At 39.1% G+C, this 25631-nt stretch overlaps 2 protein-coding genes across 3 annotated transcripts in view; both read right to left on the reverse strand.

Moving 5' to 3' along the window:
- Positions 1 to 5212, reverse strand: part of LOC117497086 (versican core protein-like) — a 36218-nt gene extending 31006 nt beyond the window's left edge. For both annotated transcript variants that reach the window (XM_034148964.1, XM_034148962.1), the window contains exons 1-4: positions 5086 to 5212; positions 3036 to 3093; positions 1346 to 1432; positions 633 to 1037 (exon numbers count right to left, since the gene is read on the reverse strand). In XM_034148964.1, coding sequence (XP_034004855.1) covers positions 633 to 1037; positions 1346 to 1432; positions 3036 to 3084 — 541 coding nt within the window. In that variant the 5' untranslated portion in view covers positions 3085 to 3093; positions 5086 to 5212. The remainder of the gene's footprint in view (positions 1 to 632; positions 1038 to 1345; positions 1433 to 3035; positions 3094 to 5085) is intronic.
- A 993-nt stretch (positions 5213 to 6205) lies between these two features.
- xrcc4 (X-ray repair complementing defective repair in Chinese hamster cells 4) overlaps positions 6206 to 25631 on the reverse strand; it is a 36853-nt gene continuing 17427 nt past the window's right edge. Inside the window, exons 7-8 of the mRNA XM_034148961.1 lie at positions 25490 to 25622; positions 6206 to 6847 (exon numbers count right to left, since the gene is read on the reverse strand). Coding sequence (XP_034004852.1) covers positions 6754 to 6847; positions 25490 to 25622 — 227 coding nt within the window. The 3' untranslated portion in view covers positions 6206 to 6753. The remainder of the gene's footprint in view (positions 6848 to 25489; positions 25623 to 25631) is intronic.

The raw sequence follows: 25631 nt of genomic DNA on the forward strand, positions 1-25631 counted from the left end.
AGATCATGCATTTTAGAGATCCATCATATCCCTCTATTTCAGCCCTGTTACTACAGTGCTGATTCTGGGTCATCTGCGGACTTTTGCAGCAGCTTTTAGGTGGCTATGATATGAAGAAAGCTGAAGATAACGTGGAAGAAATGAATAAATACTGTCCTTTTCTTCGTCCTGCTCGACCTGCATTACACAGATATAATTATTACAGATTCCTGAATGAACCGGAGACCTCCAGTTAACAAACGGAGCAGAAACTCGGGTCATTTATCCGTCATCGCCCTCAGAAACACAAAGCTGTCATTAGCCCCTTTATTCTCCTCTGGACGGACGGAGGAGTTTTATTATCATCCTGGCAGAGGAAGTGAATGGAAGTGAAATAGAGAGTTGTGTGTCTGTTATAATGAGTCTTTGTGTGTTTGTGATACACAAAGAGTCCTGTCAGAGTTAATGTGGAATCTGTGGAAATATGTGGGAGAGATCCGGGGTTTCCACTGGAAGAAGAACCCGGAAAATACTTGATATTCACTACTGTTTCATATGTGTCGAAAAAACAGGAAATCAAGATCATATTGTTTGAATCCACCCGTGGGGCATTAAGTGACGGGGTGTTTTCACGGTGCGTCTGTTTCCCTCACCAGTGACGCTGAGGCTGACGGTGTGCTGCGTCTCCTCCAGGCCGCGCGTCACCTGGCAGCGGAACAGCCCGGCGTCGCTGGCCCGCAGCCTCACCAGCTGCAGGGAGGCGTCGCCCACCGAGAGCGGGTGAGACGCCACAGACACCCTCCCCATGTAGGCCTGCCCCACCTTCACCCCCCCGCCCTGCGCCACCAGCACCAAATGCTCCCCGGACGCTTCCAGCTTCGTCCACTTGATCCTCAGCTCCTCCTGGGGGCCGGGGGTGGAGGTGAGGGGGGAAGCAGGGAGGAGAGGGGGAGACGTGGGAGACTCAGTGGTGTGGGGGGGGATGGAGAAGAGGCAGGGAAGCACCACCTGACCCGCCAGAGAGCCGGAGGCGTGCATCTGCACCGAGGGTGGGGGCACTGCAACACAATGTTTACATTTTAAAATGTTTATTTCAAGTCTTTTCATTTGTATTGTACAATGCCACGTCTTTTTATGTTGCTGCAACGCAAACATTTCATCTTACAACAGCAGCCTTCAGTGGGTGAAGATGTTACAGGAAGACTAATTGATTAATTGGCAATGATGATTCGATGATGATGATGATGATGATGCACGACTGCTTCATGGACCGGCTCATAGTGAAACCCCATAGTCAGTCCTCTGATCACCTGCGTTATCCAGGTGAGAATCACGCTCTGTTCTACAGTACACCGTAACAGCTCACCTGTGACAATACTTCTTAAGACCCTTAACCCCTGCTGCTGGGCCCCGGAGACCCCGTTCACAGAGATTTTGGGCTGAAGCAGCAGATCTGTCAAGAGAGAGAGAAAGAGAAGACACATTCATCTTCAATAAACACATGATGACACAGATTATTTCAAAAAGTCAAATTGTCAAAAATCAAACTCTCAAAAAAAGTTACATTTGGAGGAAAAAGCCTACATTTCTATAGATCTGTGAAATGGGTTCCGGAACTTTGTGTAAAAAAATTGCGTAGGCCACGCCCACTTCCGTTTTGAACGTAAACTCCCCCCACTTTCACTTTAACGTAAACGAAGGAAAATCGCTACGTATATCTAAAGGCCCTGACACACCAAACTGACACCAAAGAACACGTCCCGACGGACCCGACTGTTGTGTCGCCTCACGTCTCCTGCGTCATCGACGGCCAGACATCTATCGACGGCCGAAATCGGCTTGGTGTGTCAGGGCCTTAAGGTGCGGAGACGAAAACAAAAAGCCTCTTGGAGGTGTATAAAAAAAACGTACAGGAAGTCGGCCATTTTGAATTTGGCAATGGAAAAACGCGATTTATCACGTTTTCGCCCGCCGTACTTTAGTAAACTCCTCCTAGGGATTTTATCCGATCGACTCCATGCCTCAACAACTCTACGCCAAATCTGAGATCTCACCATATGCCGTTTCCATGGCAACGCATCCCTCGCCATAAAACACGATGTTGTCAGAACTCTTAAGAAAATCGTCCAAATGGCACCAGACCTCAGATCATTGCTAATGGTCCAGCCCTCAACATGTCTATATGACAATTGTGAGATTCGCTAAAACGCCGTTGCCATGACAACACATTACTCGCCATGAAACACGTTTTTGCTATAACTCCTATGAAAATGGTCAAAAAGTAGTCAAACTTCACCCGCTCATCGCTAACCCTTTAATCATTATTATTTTATTTTTTATATTTACTATTTTATTTTATTTTTTTAATTTGTATTGTATTTTATTCTTTATCTTTTATTTCAATTTTCTTATTTGTATTTTATTTTAAATTATTATAATTTTTATTTTTTACCATTTATTTCCAAAATGGTCATAAATTACCCCTGATTCTGATTGCTCTGCATGTCTCCTTATTACACAAGCATCTCTAACATGTGTGTGACAATATGCCTGCACTTCACCTCCAAGGTGTGCAATCAAATATTGCACAATCTATGCCTGTGAGCGTGCTGCGCGAGCCCGAAGAAGAAACGTAGTTGAACCTTTTCATATTTAAGTTTGTAGCAAGTAGTGGGCTGCTGCTAGTGTGTGTGTGTGTGTGTGTGTGTGTGTGTGTGTGTGTGTGTGTGTGTGTGCGTGTGTGTGTGTGTGTGTGTGTGTGTGTGTGTGTGCGTGTGTGTGTATGTGTGTGCGTGTGTGTGTGCGTGCGTGTGTGCGTATGTGCGTGTGTGTGTGTGTGCGTGTGTGTGTGTGTGTGTTGGAGTAATAATCACTTTCCACTTGGAGCTGAATGTGTGTGTGATGTGTTTTAAAATCTACGTCACAGAGAGAGAGAGAGAGAGAGAGAGAGAGAGAGAGAGAGAGAGAGAGAGAGAGAGAGAGAGAGAGAGAGAGAGAGAGAGAGGAGGGGAGAGGAGGGTGATGTAATGTTTTGGATGGATGCAGGATGGACTCACCTTGAGCGAAACTCAGACTGAGCCAGCAGAGCAGGAGGAGAGGAATCATCTCAACAACCTGCACAGAAACAGAGAAGAAGAAGTGATATCGTTTATAAAAGGAGAAATATATCAACTTCTGATCGGTGTTGTGCAAACACAGGAAGAGAATTAAGTACTTTGAACCAATTCTGATATTCAAGCTTTAAAAGGTCAACTATAATGCTAAATTGTCTTTTCTACATAAACATGTAGATTCTGAAAGTGTCAGGAACAAAGACCCCTCTCTTTCTGTCCTGATCCATCTCTATAAAAACGGAAAATCAGCTGATCAGATGTTGGTCACTTTGTGATGTCACAATGTCATGTTTTTTTCAGTTGAGTAACCATTAGCCAATCACCAACCAAGGTAACCCCCCCCCCCATCTTATCACCTGAATCTCCTCCTAGAGCACCATTGTGTTTTTTTAAACCAATCATCTCTCAGAGGGGCGTGGCCAGCAGTAGCTCATTAGCATTTAAAGCTACAGACACAGAATCAGCACTTTTGAAACAGGGCTGAAACAGAGGGGATTATGGGATGCTGCAATGATCTGTTTGGTATTTCAGCCAATCAGAGACAGGCTCTGGATATATCTGAGACCTGGAATGTATTGTTGAAAAAGAGTATAATAGGGGACCTTTAAGGGAATCTAAGTATTTGTTTACATGTTGTGCTTCTAGACAATTTTGACATTTCAATAGTTTCCTCTTTTCTTCCCCTCCATTATTATCCAAATATTTTCCATGTCAGAAATGTCCCATTTGTTCAGAGACGCCTCCTGCCTCTCTGAACAGCTGTTTCTCTCAGGCTGCAACTTTCCTTACGCTGCGTCCTGATTGGCTGCACACCAGCTGTGATGTCACAGATCCTGCAGGTATACATCCAGGTGTTGAACTGAGATTCAAAGGTCGGAGAAACGTACTACTTCTGCAGATTGGTATCTAATTTAGTTACTTTTAAATCAAATTAATTCATAGTAATTTAACTACATTTTACTGATAATTTTTCTACACTTTTACTGAAAATTTCACAAAATTATTTTTTTAACATTATGTATATTATTTTATATTATGGTAAAAAAAAATTACACAGTAACACATCTATACAAATAATGTAATATTATAATATCTAATACACTGACCGAGATAAAGGTCTTTAAGAACATTTTACTGACATTTTATGCATTTTTACTCAAAAGTTACAGGAAAAATAAATATGTTTTTATTATTTAATCTATATTTTTTACACGGTAAGAAATGTGTAAACATTTTTTAAAGTTGCAGAAAATAACCCCCCTTTCGTTTATCTGTGGATTATTTCGTCATTAATCAATAAAATGTCTTATATTAACATATAAACTGCTTCTTACTAAAGTCAAAGCAAACAAATACATGATTTCATCTGACTGAAAGCGCAACAATTGAAATATTGAATACAATAAGTCAAAGAACAGACATAAGGGAAGCAGAGAATACATGATAATTGACAAAAGACTAATTAAAAATATTAATGTTCAACACATCTGCTCATTAAATTCCTCGTAGTAGTTATTAAAGCTTTACATCTGAGTAATTCTGTCATTGTGATCGTTTGTCAGTGCTGTATGTTTTTGCATATATGTAGATATTTTATATTTACGTATTTAAGGAGTATATTGTTGCTCTAGCGCTCTTTTTATGCATTAACAAGGTTTTATCGTGTTTCAAAAGACGTGTTATTAAAGTGTTATTAGAGCCCAGCTGCAGCAGATCAGCAGCTGGGCTGATAAAGATTATCAGCTGATCAGGAGGTTAAACTGCCAGTGGATTTAAATGGATGTAAATGGTCCCAACTGTCACTTTTATCAATGGGAGTCTTATCGTTTAGTTTTATCACTGTGGGAACATTCCTGACCCCCAAAAGACGGCTCCTCCGGAGGTAACACACATGCAGAGAACAACATGCGAATAAAGTGCAAACACATTCTACAAGAAAACATTTTGACACAATTTTAAAGTTTCAGAGACAGGAACAAAAGCCACATCTTACCTTGTAAAGAGAAAAAACAGAAAGGAAATCCAGCTGCTCCTGTTGCGTTATCACTTGAAAACTTTTCCGAAAAAAGAGAGATCTCCAGACAGAAGTCCCCGATGTTTGAGACTCTCAGCGTGTTTCAGCTGCTCCTCTTCCTCAGCTCTGCAGCAAGTTCAAATCCACCGCAGATCCTATGTGTCCCCGACATACTGTAAGAGAGGACACCTCCCCCGAAAATACACCGCCCAGTGCGGGGAGAGAGAGAGGGGGAGAGGGGGAGGGCTGGAGGAAGTGAGACTGGGGAAAGCCTGAGAGAGAGACATTCAAGGGGAACTCCTCCGATTAAAGAGGGCATATTATCCTACTTTAAAGAGTCCTCTCCTGCTGATGTTCAGGTGTATATCAGTATGTAGTGTCTCTACTTTAAAGAGTCCTCTCCTGCTGATGTTCAGGTGTATATCAGTATGTAGTGTCTCTACTTTAAAGAGTCCTCTCCTGCTGATGTTCAGGTGTATATCAGTATGTAGTGTCTCTACTTTAAAGAGTCCTCTCCTGCTGATGTTCAGGTGTATATCAGTATGTAGTGTCTCTACTTTAAAGAGTCCTCTCCTGCTGATGTTCAGGTGTATATCAGTATGTAGTGTCTCTACTTTAAAGAGTCCTCTCCTGCTGATGTTCAGGTGTATATCAGTATGTAGTGCCTCTACTTTAAAGAGTCCTCTCCTGCTGATGTTCAGGTGTATATCAGTATGTAGTGTCTCTACTTTAAAGAGTCCTCTCCTGCTGATGTTCAGGTGTATATCAGTATGTAGTGTCTCTACTTTAAAGAGTCCTCTCCTGCTGATGTTCAGGTGTATATCAGTATGTAGTGTCTCTACTGGGACATGTCTCCATGCTTTAATGTTAAAAATATTCTGCAATCAAGGCGAGAGCATCCGTCATGTGACGAGGAACAACCAATCACAGCCAAGATAAATCTTTACTTCTGTAAACATTAGTGTATGCCTCGCATCCTCGAAAACAACAAATGAGCCAATCAGAGATGAGTTCACAGTCACCTCACAGATGGGTTTAGACAGCAGAGATCACACATAAAAAGTACTTGATTAATAATAATAACTTTCAACACACAAACAACACATTCACTGTTTATTGGTTCAAAAATTACAATCACAAGTTTTTTTTAATTGTAGAAATCACAATTCACTTCCAGTTCATGAAGGTTATGGAAAATGGTTTACGTTTCCCGATTTATAAAAATATAATTTAAGACATTTGAGTGGTTCCTAAGGGTGATTGCAGCGAGGATTAGAAAGATTGTTAATGTTTATTTATATATTTTAACATTGAGGTTTGTATGTTTCTGCTTTTTTTTACATCAAATGAGAAAATCTAAATCGTAAAATACAAAATGTGTTCTCAAAACATCGTCAGATGATCATTACAAATCAGGTGAAAGTTTATTATCTGTACAGCAAAAGAGTCTCCAAGAAGGAGACCAAAACCGACCTGCCGTTTCACCTTCATCCCCCATTCTTTATGTTGTAACAGGAACAATCCCTTTTAAATAATTTAACTAACCCTTTAACACATACATCCAGTATACAAACAATCCACCATATCCATAACACCCAGTGTCGTCTCTCTGTGCAGTCCTGAGGAAAAAGAGTGGAAGTCAACGGGTCAAAAGTCATCAAACAGGTCCTCTACTGCTGCAGCCTCTGTAGAGCGGCGGGGGGGCGGCTGCTGCTTACTGGATCCTGCCGGGGGGTCGCTCCTAAACACACACACACACACACACACACACACACACACACACACACACACACACACACACACACACACACACACACACACACACACACACACACACACACACACACACACACACACACACACACACACACACACACACACACACACACACACACACACACACACACACACACACACACACACACACACACACACACACACACACACACACACACACACACACACACACACACACACACACACACACTAATGAGGCTGGTTTACAGGAGAGTTTTCCTGTTGAGACGGGAAGTGTATCATGTGGCCCATAAGGAACAAGACTAGAAACACATGGGCGGCTTTTATACCTGTGTGTAGGTCGGTAGAGAGTATGTGTGTGTGTGTGTGTGTGTGTGTGTGTGTGTGTGTGTGCGTGTGTGTGTTTACATGTATGTAGTTGTGGCCCGGCAGCTCCCCCACCTTAATGGGTCTACATCAAATGCTGGACATGACTACATGTAGTCTCATGTTCTTGTTGAATTATGTGACGCTGTGATGTTTAAGAGTCAGGAAACTAGATGTCAGAGGACGGAGGAAGGATTAGCGTCGGTAGCAAAAGAAAAAAAAGGCAATAAGGGATGAAGGGAGAAGTCAGAAGTACTCTGTCCTCAGGCGCTGCAGCTTTGAAGGACTTACATTGTCAGTATTAAAGAGAAACGTTGACATTTATGGACAATGTGGAATCTGGAATGGTAACTTCCAAAGTGCTTCACTGTGCTTCGAGTCACAAATGGATCCTTCAAGAAGTTCAGGAAACAAGAACTAAGGTTGCATTGCGTTAATACACGTCATTACGTCTCTAGAGAAAGGATAGTTCCTCTTCTGTTTTATGCAACATGGAGTACGTCTCCCTGACTGACAGACCTAAATCCCAGATGACCTGAGGACAAGAATCCAGAGACACATTTAGTCAAAAATGTGTCTTTCAAGAACTCAAAAAGTTCAGGAAACAAAAACAGAAACGAGAAACGAATGTTGCATGAAGTCGATAAACGTCATAAAGTCACTAGAGACAGAAAAGTGCCCCTTCTGTTTTATGTAACATGGAGTATGTCTCCCTGACTGACAGACCTACATCCCAGATGACCTGAGGACAAGAATCTAGAGACACAAACTGATATTTCAAGAACTCCTAAAGTTCAGGGAACAGAAACAAAACACAGATAAACCAGAAAAACGAAGGTTAAATAAAGTCAACAAACGTCATAACCTCTCTAGAGACAGGAGAGTGCCTCGACCAAGAAACATGGAGCGAGTCCACCTGACTGACAAACATTAATAAATAAATAAATAAATAAACAATATCTAGTAACAACTTGATCTTTCCAGAACTCAACAAGTTCAGGAAACAAGAACAGAAACTAAAAACTAATGTTGCATGAACTCGATAAGCGTCATGAAGTCTCTAGAGATAGAAAAGTGCCTCTTCTGTTTTAAATCATGCAACATGGAGTACGTCTCCCTGACTGACAGACCCTAAATCCCAAAAGATTTGAGTACCAAAATCCAGACACACATCTAGTCACAAATGTATATTTAAAGAACTCAAGAACTTCAGGAAACCCAAATAGACGAATCAGCAAAGGACCAAAATCCAGAGAATCATCTCGAGTTGGTTTTTCAAGAAGTCAACAAGTTCAGGAAACTAAAACATAAACAACATAGGGAAACAATGAAGGTATCAAAAGGTCATTATAAAACGGATAAGTCAAATCAAGCAATCTGATTGGTTCTTAGCCGTGATATAATGAGCGTATATCACGGGTAGAATTTACTTTTCACAAGTCAGTATCCCTCCGCGTCTGAGAAACAGCTACAACCGTTACAACTGTTACATTACGTCCGTTACGAAACTAACTAACTAACAAAGCTTAAGATGGAAACATGTAAGGTTAACTTGGACCTCCGGGGTGGCCTCGCTATGGAGGAGTGGATTGAGCAGTGCCTATCTCCAGAAAGCACCTAAACGACGACATGCAGAGCTACGTGAAGAGCAGGTAGACCAACTGATCGGAGAAAGTGGAGCAATATTCTCTCCACGCCAAGCAACAGCCTCGAACAACCTCAGCCTATACAAGTAACCTCGTAAGCCATGCTACTGATGCTGGACAGGTTTTCAGTGGCTGCACAATAAACTGCAACATACAAATTAATGTAAATAAATAGCCAAATAATGGATCAACGCTCTCTGTCTGATATGTTCGCTAGCTGTTAGTGTTGTTGCATAGCAACCACCTCGCACTGTGTTTCGTGCAGAAGGCAACGGAGGGACTATTTTATTTTGAACGTCATTATTTACTAATAAAAACTATTTAAATTAGAGTGTGTATTTTTCTTTCATATTGCCACACTTGGTAACCGTTTTATAAAAGCAATATAAATATACGTCTCTAGAGACAGGATAGTGCCTCTTCTGTTTTAAACCATGTCTCCCTGACTGATAGAGATACATCCGAATGATTTCAGGATCAGAATACAGAAAGCCTTGAGTCACACATTGATTTCCCAAGAACTCAAAACGTTCAGGAAACAATAAGATAAATAAAAAAAAGGAATAAACAAAAATGGGTTATTCAAGAACTCAAGAAGTACAGAAACCAAAAACATAAACAAAATAGGAATAAACAATCAACTAAGGTTGCATGAAGTCAAAGTACGTCATCACTTCTCTAGAGACAGATGAGAGGACAGAAATCTAGAGAGTCACAAATCCATTTTCGAAGAACTTCAAGACCTTCTTTTATGCTCTTAAGCTTTTTTATATAACCATCTTTTGTTCAATATGCTCTGAGATAACTTTTTATTCTATTGTATGTTCTCCTCATAGCATTGGGAAGCACCTTGAGATGACGTGGTTTTTAAAGTGTGCCATATAAATGAAATGTATTATTATTATTATTCGTATGTGTTTTTATATATTTCTAGTTATTGTGCTTTTTTATCTTGTTTTTAATTATTATTTGATATTGCATTTGTTCTCTGTTCAGCACTTTGGTCATCTGAGGTTGTTTTAAATGTGCTATATATATATATATAAATAAAGATTGACATTGAGATTATTCAGAAAGCAGAACACGTCTTCCTGAATGAGAAGAGAGAGACTTAAGGAGAGCAGAGGCCCTGATCTTTCTGTAAATCATTACCAACTGTACGACAAACTCTGCCTCGCTGCTGGAACCGGTTAACAGGAAACCAGAGACGTGTCCTCTGCCACGGAGCAGGACCACCGCAGACCTGAGCCCCCCCACGGAGCTGCAGCAGGGCCACCAATTATGTTGCTGTTTCGTAGCTAAAAAGGTCTCCTATCATGCAAAATGCACTTTTATAATGTGTTGTATACATACATATGTGTCCCCGGTGTGTCAGGAGACTCAACACCTGAACTTTTGAAAGAACATACATAACATTCATCTGTTTGACTATTCTGCACAGTTTCTATCATATTCTGTTTCTATTATATTATATTTACTTGTACTATTTTATCAGTTTTATTGTGTTGCACTGTTGGAGGAGCCTGTGACCTCAGATTGTCATTGTCATAACTACACTGTAGCTACGCACACATGACAATAAAAGCCTTGAATCCTTGAAACCTTGAAACAAAGTGTCAGAAAACAAAACCCTCTCTTTTCGTAATATCTGAAATGTAGACGGGCTTTACACCCAAAGGCCAATCAGAAACATCGCTATCAGAAACAATGCCTGACGTGTTTTGGACGTAATATGGTATTTGTTTACATTAGCATCGCTAACACTCAGAGCTAACCTGTAATGGAGAGCATGTGTGTAAAGAAGCAGGAAATAAAAAGGAACTCACCTTGTGGTAAACCTGAGAGAGAGAAAGAGTTTGAGCTCCATACTGTTTCAGAGATAATCCTCTTTTTTTTATAGGAGATCTTTAAGAAACTAAACAGAGGTTCAGTTTGGAGACGAGACGGATTGGTTTTGTCTAACTGAGTAACTCCACTTTGAGGTTCAGCGCACCAATTTACCCAAAAAACAACAGGATTTATTTGAACTATTGTGGGATGTCCATGCAGACCGTGTTGCCTTTGCAATTTCTACTCAACCACAGTACTAAGAAATGTGTAAAACGTATTAAATATATTCATGAACAATCTCTCTGTCCAGATACAGAATCCCTGTTAAGAAAACTGAACACAGTCTGGATTTAGTTTTTGTAATTGCATTTAAAATCAATACAAAACTCAACACAAACTAAACCCCAAAATTAGAATAAGCAGCAGTATTACTCCAATACCATAACAATTGAGTTTTTGGAGAGCCCTTCCAATAACAACGGTTCAGTTTTTAAGTTATTAGCAAGCTATAGTTGAACAAATTGACAAAAAATAAAATCCAACGGTCAAATTCAGGCAAATAAAAATAACTTTTCGTATGTAAAAACCCCATTTTATATTAATATTGCCTCTATTATTGAGCTGTTTTTTATTTTGAAAAGTCCTGATTCCTTTTAATAACATGTCATGTGACTCTGTTAAACCAATGCAGCATTGTATTTCTACATTGGACACACCTGTCTTTATTATATTTGAGTACTTGTCCTAATTAAAAGGAATATTTTTATGAAAATGCAGCTGATTTGTTCCAATAGTTTCCATGTCATGTGACCCAGTGACTCCAAATCAATGCAGCATTGTATTTACTATACTGGACAAGTAGGGCAGACTTCTTTTTATTGGATTGCCCTTCTTTCCTGTGACAGAAACACATGAGCAGCATCTTTAATAAACGTCACATGTTCTACAAATGTTGCACCATGTTAGAGCGACGCAGCTCCAACAGAAACAGTAAAAACTCTTGAGTGTAACACGTAGTAAAGCAGGAGGCGCTTCATGTCTTGTAGTGATTATCCGTGTTGGCCAAGAGCGATGTTTGATAGTTTACAGAAGGAGAGAGTGTGTGTGTGTGTGTGTGTGTGTGTGTGTGTGTGTGTGTGTGTGTGTGTGTGTGTGTGTGTGTGTGTGTGTGTGTTTCACCATGAGTTTGGTTTCATGGGAAAGCTGTCTGAACAGTACACAAACACTTACATCTCAATGACACTAACTGCAGTGAGACAAAATGTGAAATTCCCCCTTAAAAAAACAGCTGTTCATGGTCTGGAGGTCTGTGGTTAACACAAGCTGAAAATATGTTAGCGCTTTGTTCTACGACATAAAACACGTCAGTAAATACCCCACTGGTGGATAAAAAAACGGAGGTTACTAACAAGTGTGTGAATGAGACGACTAAGCGTCATCAGGCCCAACATTAGCCACCTTTAGCTTAGCGGTGGTGACGTGAAGTCATGTGACCGTGCTGTAGTTCCTTTATAGCCCAACATTAGCCACCTTTAGCTTAGCGGTGGAGACGTGAAGTCATGTGACCGTGCTGTAGTTCCTCTATAGCCCAACATTAGCCACCTTTAGCTTAGCGGTGGTGACGTGAAGTCATGTGACCGTGCTGTAGTTCCTTTATAGCCCAACATTAGCCACCTTTAGCTTAGCGGTGGAGACGTGAAGTCATGTGACCGTGCTGTAGTTCCTTTATAGCCCAACATTAGCCTCCTTTAGCTTAGCGGTGGTGACGTGAAGTCATGTGACCGTGCTGTAGTTTCTTTATAGCTAAATATTAGCTTTTTATTTCAGAAATCATAAAGTAAGTGGTGTTAATATGTGGAGATTGTAAAAGGTGAATGGGTTTAGAGGATAAACAATAGCTCAGCCCCCCTGAGACAAAGGCCTCTGTTCTGCAGCTCAGAGGGAGGCATCAAACCTCCACAGCTGCTGCTCACTGAGGCTACTTCTAGCTGCTAATAAGCTCCAGAAATGGGCACTAGACCTCCTCCAGCTGGGGGTGGATTGCACCACCATCTGCACTCGGCACAGTTTACAGTCGCTGGCACTCCGAGGACAGTTCATTCACCAAACAATGGAGGATTGAGACGAGTCTTAGGAGTCATTTCTAAAACAGCCAAAAGAGAAACTGGCACACTGGAGATACGGGAGCTAAAGCAGTGGTATTGTGAGGTTTTCTGGATTAGATAAAACAGAGAGGGGTGTTGCATAATTGTGTCTTTGAGACTGACTTTGGCCGGACTCAGACCTCCCTTCAGACCTGAGAATAAACACCATTCAACGAAATCCAAGATAATCAAAGGGTTTTCTCACTAAACTCTGCTTGGAGTCCAGGTTTTCAGACGCTCCATCTGTGAGACACAGACGTCTGAATGGGCACATTTAAAATGGAAAAGCATAAGTCTGTCTTTCACACAAATGTCCTGACATTATACCCCTGATATGATGGCATAATATCCACTTGTAGAGCTGAGTTCAACAAAGCCAGGGTTTCTTTCACTTAGCTCGACAAAACTCCTAATAAGAAATAACAAAACCAAGTAAAAAATGGTTATCAATTGTCCTTGTCAATCGCAGCCTATTTCCGCTTTATAAACATGTACAAACCTGTTGCTTCAAGTAAGAGTTAGTTATTAGGAAATCAGCAGTGTTTTACGTGAGGAAAGTGTGTGTTTCCTGTGAAACACACACTTTCCTCACATCTTTACGTCATTAATTGCGTTTAACACCAACGCATGTGTTGCACATTTGTGTGATATAAAGAGGGACGTTTGGAGCGTCATTTGACTTACTGTATCTACTGCACAAAATGGATCAATCGCAGCCTGTTTCTGCTTTATAAGCATATACAAACCTGTTGCATCAAGTAAGAGAGGAATAAGGGAACAAATGTACCAACATCGTAAATTCTTAAGTAAAGAAACGACTGTTATAGTAATGATAAAGGTCACAGAAGACCTCACAGTAGTTCCAGTGAAACCTCTTCACAGCATGGATGATCCAAAAGCAGGGAAAGGGATCTCAAAAACGGGTCAAACTAATGCAAAACTCTGCATGGAGAAAGTTGGGATATTGTTGTGCAGAGATCCTGAGCACATGAGGGATTGGATGAAGCGTCCTGATGTTTTCCACTCATTAGAGGAACCCATAAAGCCTTCCCTCCCCAGCTGCATGAAGCCAGCAGCATGTGTTTGTTTGCTCAGAGGTAAAACAGATAGAAGAGCTGCTCTTTAAGCGCCAATAAAAGAGCTGGATCTGATATTCCCTCCCAGAGGAATGTGGAGATGACGCCCTGAAGGTGAGCAGCGCTGTGGAAACTCTTCTTCTTCTACTCTTCTGTCATTAATGGCAGCATCCTCCTTCCCCCTGAGATCAGCAGCGTCACGGCTTGAACACCTGATGACGATTTGCTCGTGTTTTTTTTTAAAGGTTTTTTGGCGCCTTTATTTAAGTGACAGTTTTGAAAGGGGGGAGACAAAGGGAGCAGAGGTCGCGTTCATCGAATATGTTCCCTCTAAGACCGATTTATTTTAACAATGACGGAAAAATCTGAAAGCAGTCCGTCATTTTTGACAGATTAGAACAAACTCAGAACAGCGCCAAAGCTTCCCCGCAGCGAGGCTCCGCTGTTATGCATGTCCGCCAAAAAGGAGATGATATCGTTTCCAAACCGTACTTTGCCGTACAAATCATTGAAATGTCTGTGGCACGCTCCCGCGAGGTGCAGTGGGCATGCATAACACCGGCGCTAACAGTTACCAGGTACAGACCGACGGGTAATAATGGATTGTGACGGAAATTCTACGAACCTGTCCGTCAAAATGACGGGCAGCGAAAAACTCTAGCGCAACCTCTGAAAGGGAGTGACACGAAAATGGCCCCAGTGTTGTGTTAATCATTATAATTGAGTGCTAGCAGCGTTGTAAGACAATGAATAATAGAGGGAACATATAAGCTAACTAGCTAGTAGCAAGCTGGATAGCTAACGTTAGCTAGCTAGTTAGATAGCTAGGTGTATACTTTCCCTAAATAATTATATATAGAAAACATATAACTATATATGTTCCCTAAATAATTATATCTAGGGAACATGTAACTGTATGGAACATGTATAGCTAGCTAGCTGTATATGTTCCCTATAGTTACTGTATATGTTCCCTACATAATTGTATATATATTTAAGGAACATATACAATTATGTAGTGCACATTTACAGCTATCTATCTCAGTAGATAGCTGTATATGTTCCCTACATAATGATATATATAAAACATAACTATAGGGAACATATGCAGCTAGCTATCAAACTAGTTAACGGTATATGTTCTCTATATGTGACCTGCTCCATCGAAATCAGTCGCATTGACCCGGAGACACATTTTGAGTTGTATACACTGTTGGAAAGAGGAGATTCATAGCTTTCTAATGATATCAGGATTGTTGTTGTCCAAATATTAAGCGAAATAGGTCACATTATATAATGACTGTCACCGAGTCATCATTTTGAGAAAAAGGCCTTCAAAGTTTCCTCTTCTCTGGAATCCATCGATCTGATTGGTTATTAGCAAATGATCAAAGTAGTACGGAGGGGAGATATTTTCGTTTGGAGTACTGGTCTGGGGGAAGCTCACGAGTGTGTGTGTGTGTGTGTTTGTGTATTTTTGCATTTGTGTGTATTGTGTTTGTTTCCCGGGGAAAACACTCACGAGAAACCCCGGCTGTTGTTACGCCTGCTGTGACGTTAAATTACTCCGTTCTCCGCTTGTAATTATGTCTACAAGCTTCAAAGTTGTATTTATCATCTGAATTTGCCGAAACAAGTTTAATATTCTGAAAGTCAAGACTTTGTTTAATTGAAATCAGATGAAAACAAACTGTAAAGGACCCTGCCGTGTTATCTATGATTACTATACGCCTTACATTCATAATATCAGCCGGAGGGAGGGGAGCGGCGCTGCGGAACAGCAGAGTGCGAGTGAGAGGTGCCTTCTTCCCTTTACAAGCTTCAAAAATGTATTTATCGTGTGATTTTGGAAATAAAAGTTTCATATTCTGAAAGCCAAGACTTTGTTTATTTAAAATCAAACAAAATACCCGAACCCCGAAAAACTATTTTTTTACACAAATCCACGTTTATTTTTTAAATGAGCCGTTGCGACTTCCGACTGATTTTGATAGAGCGGGTCACATATACTGTACATACTGTAAATAGGGAACATATACAATTATTTAGGGAACATATAACTATAGGGAACAAATACAGCTAATTATTTAACTAGCTAGTTGTATATGTTCCCAATATACATACTGTAAATAGGGAACATATACAGTAACTATAGGGAACATATACAGCTATCTATATAACTAGATAGTTGTATATGTTCCCTATATACATACTGTAAATAGGGAACATATACAGTAACTATAGGGAACATATACAGCTATCTATATAACTAGATAGTTGTATATGTTCCCTATATACATACTGTAAATAGGGAACATATACAGTAACTATAGGGAACATATACAGCTATCTATATAACTAGATAGTTGTATATGTTCCCTATATACATACTGTAAATAGGGAACATATACAGTAACTATAGGGAACATATACAGCTATCTATATAACTAGATAGTTGTATATGTTCCTGTTATGGCAGAATGTTTAATACAGCGTATTTCTGGTATATTCATTAATGATCACATGGTATTCCATATGATGTGTGTTACTGAGTTGGGTCACACACAGTTAGAGAGACAATGGTCGTTCTGAATTATCAATAGATGTATTCATTTTAAGTGAGCTGACACCAAGGGTATAGGAAGTTCAGAGAAGGCCTCAGGTTATAAAAACAGTTAACCTTTGTTAGTTAACTAATCCTAAGGATATCATGAGATGATGACGTTTAAACATATACAGGTATAGCTTTCAGAGAGAAAAACATGTGACATTTGTGTGGTTGGCTGCATGATAAAATGTGCGTGCGTTAAACATGTTTGGGGAACATGTTCGTGTGTCATTTAGAAAAGTATATCTAGGCCTGTGTTTCTTCTGTTCTGGGGAGCATTTCCACGATTGGCTGCTGTGGCAGCAGGTGATGTACTTCCCATTATTGTTTGTTTGTTGCAACAACTAAATAATAATTACTTATCAGCTATATCTGTGTTTGTGTTTTATTGATTCCTCTCTGTTTCATTCTTTCCTGTTGTGTTATGCTGGATATCTCCACAACATTTTGGAGGTCCTACCGAGATTGCCAATGCTGGAGGTTGCTGTGTTCCTTCTCTGGGGGTCTCAACTCCCTTGGCCAGGCAGCCCTGAGACGGCTGTGGTAAAATCTCAAGGAATTGAGAAACCAGACTTGAGACTTCCACAGAAGAAATACCGACTCACAGTAAGCAAAACGTATTTGGAATGAAATTACTTTTGAAGTTGTATTGGTTAAGGGGAAAGAGCAGAGGAGTGGATTTAGGGCATAGGTATAGCTGAAATCTGTTTGATGGTTGTTTGTTTTGTTTGTTGGTCTTGCTTTATGTTTATACTGGAGAGATCACTGTATTCTGCTCGTAATCTGCCTGAGAAGCTAAGGGTTTGACTGAGGGAATATGATCTTTGCTAGCCGTAAGGACATGTTATGCTGGAGGAATCACTGTATTTGCTCGTAGTCTTGAATTCTGCCTGAGAAGATCCTGATGATTTGTCTTAAGGTTCAGAGATTTATTGGCTGAGGAATACAAATTTGCTTTGCGAGCCAAGTGCACAAAAACAGGGTGGAGGGTCATGCCTGTTCCGGTCCGTTCGGTAATTAAGAGATTAATAAGCCCGATCTGAGTCGAGGGGGTTAAAAATATAAAAAGCTCTGCTCGCGACTCTGTGAATTCACAAAATACAAAAGTGGAGGAAACCATGTTTTGTCAGGCCGTAATGAGTTAGAGACTCAGTATAAAGCGCTAAATGTTTTGGTATACCATAGTTTGTTGTTAATTGGTCTAAGAAGCCCCCTTCTCCTGAAAAGGCTGAGAGCTCCAGCCGGGGTGTGTCTGTATTTGTCTGTGAAAGTATTTCCCCCCTTCTCCCGATTCTGTAAAAGAGGAGATGCTCTAATTGTCGGCTGTGAGAGCAAGCAGCCCGGAGTGAGTCTGCTTGTTCTTTTCTTTGATGCCTGAAAGAAGGCTGCTGAGTGTTGAGTTTAAAAAAAAGAAGAAGTGAAAGATCAATGAGTGATCTGAAGTTGGAGTGAATACATTGAAAATTAATAGATCAATGTGTGATTTGATGTAGTACATATATTGAAATAAATAAGAAACAATGATTTGTTGTTTTTAGCATAGTTTTTGTAGGATACAGTTACGTCACATTGTGGATTTTATGAGAAGTTTTGAGAACTGATTGTTACCATTGCATTGCATTGTGAATTTCATGGTATTTGTCATTAACTAAGAATTGTACTTAATTATATTTCATACAGTAACATTAAGGGAAAGTAAAAAGAGATTTACTGAGTATATGAAGTAGCTATATTGAAATAAAAAGATTTAGTTTTATTTTCACCTAGAATTAAGATGTTTTGAAAAGTCTAGAGAGAGTAAAAGTTATATAAAGTTAACTACTATTCTGGAAAAGTTCCTATGGTTTACTGTTTTATGAGTAACATAAAATAAAAATATATGTATTTACTAGATATAAGAACAACATGCTTATCTAGGTTAACAGAAAGTTGCTATTAACCAGTTTCAGCTGCAACTATCCTATCTTTGTTCTAAAGAGAACATACGTTGAATTTACAATTAATGTTAGGAAAGTTCACAATTGATATCATTAAAGACCGTTTTGGATTAATAGGGCGTGTTTGTCATAAACATTCATGCTTAGATGGAATAAAGTGTTGAGATGTTCTCAAAGTGGGAGTTTTCACAATGCCTTCTTTGTTGTTATTGAAACAGTGATAAAGAAAACTGTTCCGTGATGATTTCTGTAGGTTTTAGCTTTAGTAATGAAGATTACATTTTGTGAGGAAACTTTTCCACCAATAATTCCTTTAAGTGTTCCAAAAAATATATTCATTAACTGTAATTAGATTACTTGTTTTTCAAATATAGCGCTGAATACAGTTAGTTTTGTATTATTACAACCTAACCATGCTTGTAACACAACTTGGATAAACAATTAGAAAATGAATAGAATAAGCAGATAGATAAAAGATGAGTCTATAGTGGTTAAGGAGGGTTTCCTTGTTTTGCTCATTGACTTAGAACTGAAGTAAAGAAGAATAGTGTTTTATGAGAACTGTCATTCCTCATGGTTTTTAAAGATAAATCATCAGTTTTTATAGACTTTGATGTTAAAATGGATCATGGTGGAGAATTAATACCTTTTTAGTTTCGAATTTAAGAAGATTTTAAAGATGATGTTTATTTTATTTTCCTGACTAGAATTTAAAAGCAGGACGTCAACTAGAAAAGAGATTTTACAATTTAGTTTTACTACTTTTGATGAAGTAAAGAATCTGGGTAAACTACCACCGTTAGTTTGTTTTAACATTCACATGTTTCAGCATTCCTGACCATATGGACACTCAGCCATTTTGTAACCCGTTGGGGGAGAGATTTAAATTGAGTTTTTCTCTAGTAGCTGATTGGCTGTGATTACAGCAGCACTGGATAGTTATGCGCCACCTTTGGGTTGTACTCTGAATCAGTGTGTTGGTGAAATGTTGCTCACTACAGAAACAGAAGAACTGTGCAAAGAACGCATCTCTGAGGAGGTTTTGACATTTTGCTTGTGCCTCGTTGTCAAGGCAACAGTGGTGTGAAGAGGAACTGCAGTTTTTGGGGATTTCTACTGTGCAGAGGACAACGTGTGTCTGCTGATTGTACCACATTGATCCAAGAGTTTCCTTCTCTCCAGATGCCAGAGAGAGTTTCCTTGAGCCCACTGACCAGGGCCGTTTCTAGCTTTTTGGGGACCCTGCCACTGACTACAGCTGCAGAGGACAACGAATCACTGACTGTTCTCATTATGACAAGATCTTGAGACAGGCTTTTCTCAGACTGGTCAGACTCTGAAGAAATTATGCAATGATTTTATAGCATAACTGTGCAAGAGTTTTCCAGAGGGTGGTGTAGAACATTATGTTTAGTGTTTAAGAAAAGAGGCTGCTTGTTTAACGATGGTCTGGAATACTGAAAAGATTAAAGTTTAATATCCTTGTTTAGCATACAAGACATCTGATTATTATGTCACACATAATAATCTTGACATATAAACTAGCTATGGGTAAAACGTGTGGTCGTTATACCATTGTTATCATGAACTAAAAATAAATAGGGAAATAGTCTGGTTAAAGATGAACGGATTTGATATCCTAGAGAGGGTTAGTTATATTGTGAATACTTCACAAAGTGTTTACTAATGTATTTTGAAGAACAAATAACAAAAACACGAGTCCAATTTTGTTTTGTTTTTAGATTAAATTGTCCATTACCAAAACTGTTCACCTTAGGTCTAGCTTTAGACTTTGATAGTAAAGGAGTATTTAGGCTTATTTTTATATATCTGACATTTTTGAAACATGTTGGCTATTTCCTAGATGGAGAGATGGCATTACTCTCCAATTGTTACGAACATTTCTGAAGATTTAATATTTGTTCCATTTCTAATATTCCTATTTCAAACGTAATTTTAGAGTAACAAAGGCTGATGCTGAACTTGGAAAACATGTGTTTGCATGTCGTAAACAAAGAGGCTTTGTTTGTTCAATCACCAGTTAAATCTCATACAGTAATAATGATTGATTTGGCTAAAGCTTAGTTTAACATCCTGGTGAAACATTATGGGATATGTTCACTTCTAAGGGTAAACAAATTGATTAAAATGGATTATTGTTATTATTATTGATTAATTTGGAATATTAATTAAAAAGGCCGTTATCTGCAGGTTCACTTAGGAATGCCTTGCATGAACATTTGTCAGGCTTTGTGTTTCCTAGGGGCAGTACATTAATGAAGTTTATTGATAATTTGTTTGTTTAAACATCTGAAGAAAATTGTGCTGCGAACACGGGAAAAACTGTGTTGCATTGTTTGACATCAACACAATGATGTCACTGATTAAAAACTCCAGCTGGTAGAATATCAAAGTGCACTACTATAGGACATGAGATCTCGAGACTGACTTAGACTTTGCAAAGACTGAATGAATGTGAATTGATTTGTCAATTCCTGACTGTTACAGTAACACTGACCCACCGACAAGGTGATTTTATTTTGGGATGCACACAATGCTTTTGGCAATGGTTTTCTGACTATGCCATTGTTGAACCATTGTGAGACATGACGCATGAACTTTGTCTGACTCTGCATGATCCCTGCATGGCTTGATGACTATGTAGCTTGATTTTTAACATTGTTGATTCTTTTTGACAGGAGAACGTTTTTTTCCTTTGTTTTAGGTGTTCCTGATGATGAGTCATAGGACTTTGAAATAACATTGTATGTGAAGATGGGTACTCTGAAGTGTCTTATTTGGGAAACATGGTCTCTATGGGTTGGAGGACAATGTTTCCAGGAGGGGTATAATGGGTTTATTGTTCAATTTAGTAATTTAATTTCAAGATGTATTTGATAATATTTTGTTTCCATCCCAGTTGAAATCTTTCATTATTTCTTCTGTGACACATTGGTTTCAGATTTCTTTGAATCTTGTCACGTGAATCTTTGAACCCTCACATGATCCAGAGGGCAAATGAAACTTGTCGCCTAAAAAAACTTTTTCCTACATGGTTAAGGTCTCGATTGGGTTCTGCTAAGACGTATGATTAAATGTATTGTTCGAAGTTGAGATCTGATTGGTTTCAGCACCGTGGCTGAACAATGTTGCAGGAGATGTTTGTTGTGTGTTTAGGAAATTGTGGGTAAGTAAAAACACAACACAAACAACATTTCATGGTTTCAAGAAGTTTAAAAATGATAGATAAGACTCTAAGACCTAGTGGTCGACTGTAGGCTGTTAACCCAGAATGCAAGTGCTATTTTCTACCCAGGCCAAAGCTGTTTTTCCCTTGCAATCTTGAGGAGGGAAGATGGATCATTCTGAGGCAGACTGGAGTGTCAATGAAGGCAGCTGGATGACTTCCAGCTATTCTTCTACTGCTATTGTCTTATGGGTTTGGGTCAACACGAAGTACAAAACCCAAAACTTCTGAGATGATTTACAGCCAAGTATATTAGTAATCTCAACACTCCAGAGAACATATAGAAGATCTACCGTTAACTGTTCTTTTACTGAAGTCTCAGTTTTTCTGACTACAGTTCCGTCCAATTCAAATGGTAATGATGTTGCTTCAGATGTCATCAAGGGATTTTGCTATGAGATGGGACATTACAGCATGAAGGCTAAGATAGATATTCCATCTAAAGGCTACGCATGGAGATCGGAACGTGCACATCCTGAAGAAGTGATTACTGGACAATATAACAGAAGTAGAAAAGGATGGACGCCAGTTACATCTTGCTATAAGTGTTTTGGAAGATTTTTCATTATGTATAATCAAGTATTAATTGTATGTTGCTTTGTTATTAGGCTATGTATGTAAGTTTGTTAAACTTGAATGGGACAAATTGATTTTTTCCTCTTAAACATACTGAGGTTTTTAAATGATTTTCCATTTAAGTAGAGTAGGATTAGCGCAATTGTCTTTTCTTCCACTTTTTGTGTTATAATCAAAAAGGTGTTTTTTTGGCTATTGTGAGTAGGTACAGTACATGTGACCTGTGACTTCTGCCTTAAGTAAAATGATTACCCATCGATAAATATTTTTCAGAAAGTCATTTTGGGCTTTCGAGGGCGGAACTCAGTAGGTTACTTGTAATAATAATCTTTTTTGATTAAGTGATCTTAATTAATAAAAGGAGGGAGTGTTATGGCAGAATGTTTAATACAGCGTATTTATGATATTCATTAATGATCACATGGTATTCCATATGATGTGTGTTACTGAGTTGGGTCACACACAGTTAGAGAGACAATGGTCGTTCTGAATTATCAATAGATGTATTCATTTTAAGTGAGCTGACACCAAGGGTATAGGAAGTTCAGAGAAGGCCTCGGGTTATAAAAACAGTTAACCTTTGTTAGTTAACTAATCCTAAGGATATCATGAGATGATGACGTTTAAACATATACAGGTATAGCTTTCAGAGAGAAAAACATGTGACATTTGTGTGGTTGGCTGCATGATAAAATGTGCGTGCGTTAAACATGTTTGGGGAACATGTTCGTGTGTCATTTAGAAAAGTATATCTAGGCCTGTGTTTCTTCTGTTCTTGGGGGCATTTCCACGATTGGCTGCTGTGGCAGCAGGTGATGTACTTCCCATTATTGTTTGTTTGTTGCAACAACTAAATAATAATTACTTATCAGCTATATCTGTGTTTGTGTTTTATTGATTCCTCTCTGTTTCATTCTTTCCTGTTGTGTTATGCTGGATATCTCCACAACATTTCCTATATACATACTGTAAATAGGGAACATATACAGTAACTATAGGGAACATATACAGCAATCTATATAACTAGATTGCTGTATATGTTCCCTACATAATTGTATATCGGGAACATATAGCTATAGGGAACATGTATAGTTATCCGACTCTAATGTCTGATGCCTTTGTTTTAAGTAAATGCCCAAAATCACAAGCTTCTGCCTCCAGTCTCTTCCTTGAGATATCCAGAAATTATACAAAATAAACAACAATAGCTGTTGTTGTTTATAACTATAGGGAACATATACAGCTAGATATTTAACTAGCTAGTTGTATGTGTTCCCTTTATAATTCTATATAGCGAACATTCAGTTCTTGTCTCATAGTGCCTTCAATTAGGAGGAAATCAACAGATCCGGGTTATACATATATATATGTGTGTGTGTGTGTGTGTGTGTGTGTGTGTGTGTGTGTGTGTGTGTGTGTGTGTGTGTGTGTGTGTGTGTGTGTGTGTGTGTGTGTGTGTGTGTGTGTGTGTTTCCCCCCCACATACCTCACATATTTACGTCATTGATTGCGTTTCAAACCAACAAGTGAGTTGTAAGTCTTGTGTGTTTTTCACGTTCAGCTCAAAGGGACTTCCCGGGGGAAAGACCTCCAACATGTGGCTCTTCAGGAGTAAGGACTCCACATTAAGACGACTTTTACTATGTTTGATCTTCCCATTTAAAGCGGGGGAGTTGAAGCTAAAGGAATATAACAAAGCAGAGAAACTCCAGTAAACCAGACGCTGTGTTTGTTTCTACAGTAAAGAAGGGAGGTGTGTTTTAACCTCACAACAATAAAGAGCTTTTAAAGAGATGAAAAGTGTCTGTGTGTTATTTTGGGTCTCATTAAGAGAAACCACAGACAGCGTAGAGGACATTAAACACGAGTTGGGATGCAGAGTCATCATGTCGCTCTGATTCGTCCCGTCAAAACATTCAAATGTTATTTCCAAAGCAGCTCCTGTGATTGTCAGAAGTCTATTTTTGAGTCTGATTCAAAACAGGCAGAAAAAATAGACGAATCACAGATTTCTGTTCATGTCTAATCTGTTTGGAAAATGAAAACTAGTCCTGTGCAAAAGGAGATTTAGTCTTTAATATGAAGTCATTTTATCTAGATGTCTTTCCGCTCTTTCAAAAGCAAAAAAATACCTCCACAAATATGAGATTTCCATTCAAACGTGACTAATTTTTCTGCGTTATGCAACCTATGGGAGGTCAACTGTTGTGTACAGACAACCACTGCATTTATTACTGGTTGTAACTGTGCAAAGAGGGCTTTATTCTTAACCTGTTTTTCAGGTCTCAGGCTCGAAAATGACACGCCCAGAACAAATGACCATAACTTCACTTCTAAAAGGGGTAAATTAATAATCTTTTTTCTCAAAGCAAGGTTACATCTGTGAGTTGGATGTAGAAGTGTCAGAATCAATATAGATGTTTTTATTTTAAAGTGAATTCAGATTGAACATAGTAAAAAAAATGTAAATGATAGTGTCCGTCCAAAAAAACAACATGACTTATAGTGAAAACTACCCTTGGATGATGGGATAGTAGACTAAAAGCTTTAGGAATCTAAACTATAACATATAATAAGTACCCTGTATCAAGATTGATGCAAAACAAGTGACATTTGACCTTTTTAGAGAGATTTAGAAAAAAAAACCCACTTCTGGGGTCATTTGGGTGGATTTTCCATATCTCTGGCCCCCCTTGCTCGATTTTGATGGTTGACACCTCTTTTTAACCGTTAGAGCCAATAGAATCGAGGGGAAGTTCCTAAAATCCATCTAAACATTACCCATTGGTGAATGAGTGATGCACAGCCAGAATGCCCCGGAACCGGAAGCTGCGATACACTCTGGTGGCAGCTAATATGAAATCTCCGTTATTGACATAAATATGGAATGATGGATTATCAGGAATCATTTCAAAGTGACACAGACACATTGGATTAACCTTCAGCAGCGTTTTTATCGTTTTGATGCCATGTAGAGAGTAGTTATAATTAGACGTTTTCACATATTTGCTTATTTTTCTTACCAGGATGTTCTTATTTGTTTTTTATTAATGTGTGCTAGCTTTTTTATAGTCTACTCTTTCTACTTGAATGTGTCCTGTACCTCTGCTAGCGTACATTAACCCTCTGTGGGACAAAATAAGGGATTTCTCATCCAAACAAACAGTTGGTTGTGATGCAGAGTGATTTGTTTACCTCTTAGTTTTTTCTGTCTGGGAACTCTGGGGGTTTCCTCTCTTCACCGCGGGGTCCGAGGGTCCAAGGTGACGGAAACGGCGTTTTCGACACGGGGCGACGTCCGTGATGTCCTTCAGGCTGTCGTCCAACTCTGAGGGGA

This window comes from Trematomus bernacchii, unplaced genomic scaffold, assembly GCF_902827165.1.
Source record: "Trematomus bernacchii unplaced genomic scaffold, fTreBer1.1, whole genome shotgun sequence".
Lineage (NCBI taxonomy): Eukaryota > Metazoa > Chordata > Actinopteri > Perciformes > Nototheniidae > Trematomus > Trematomus bernacchii.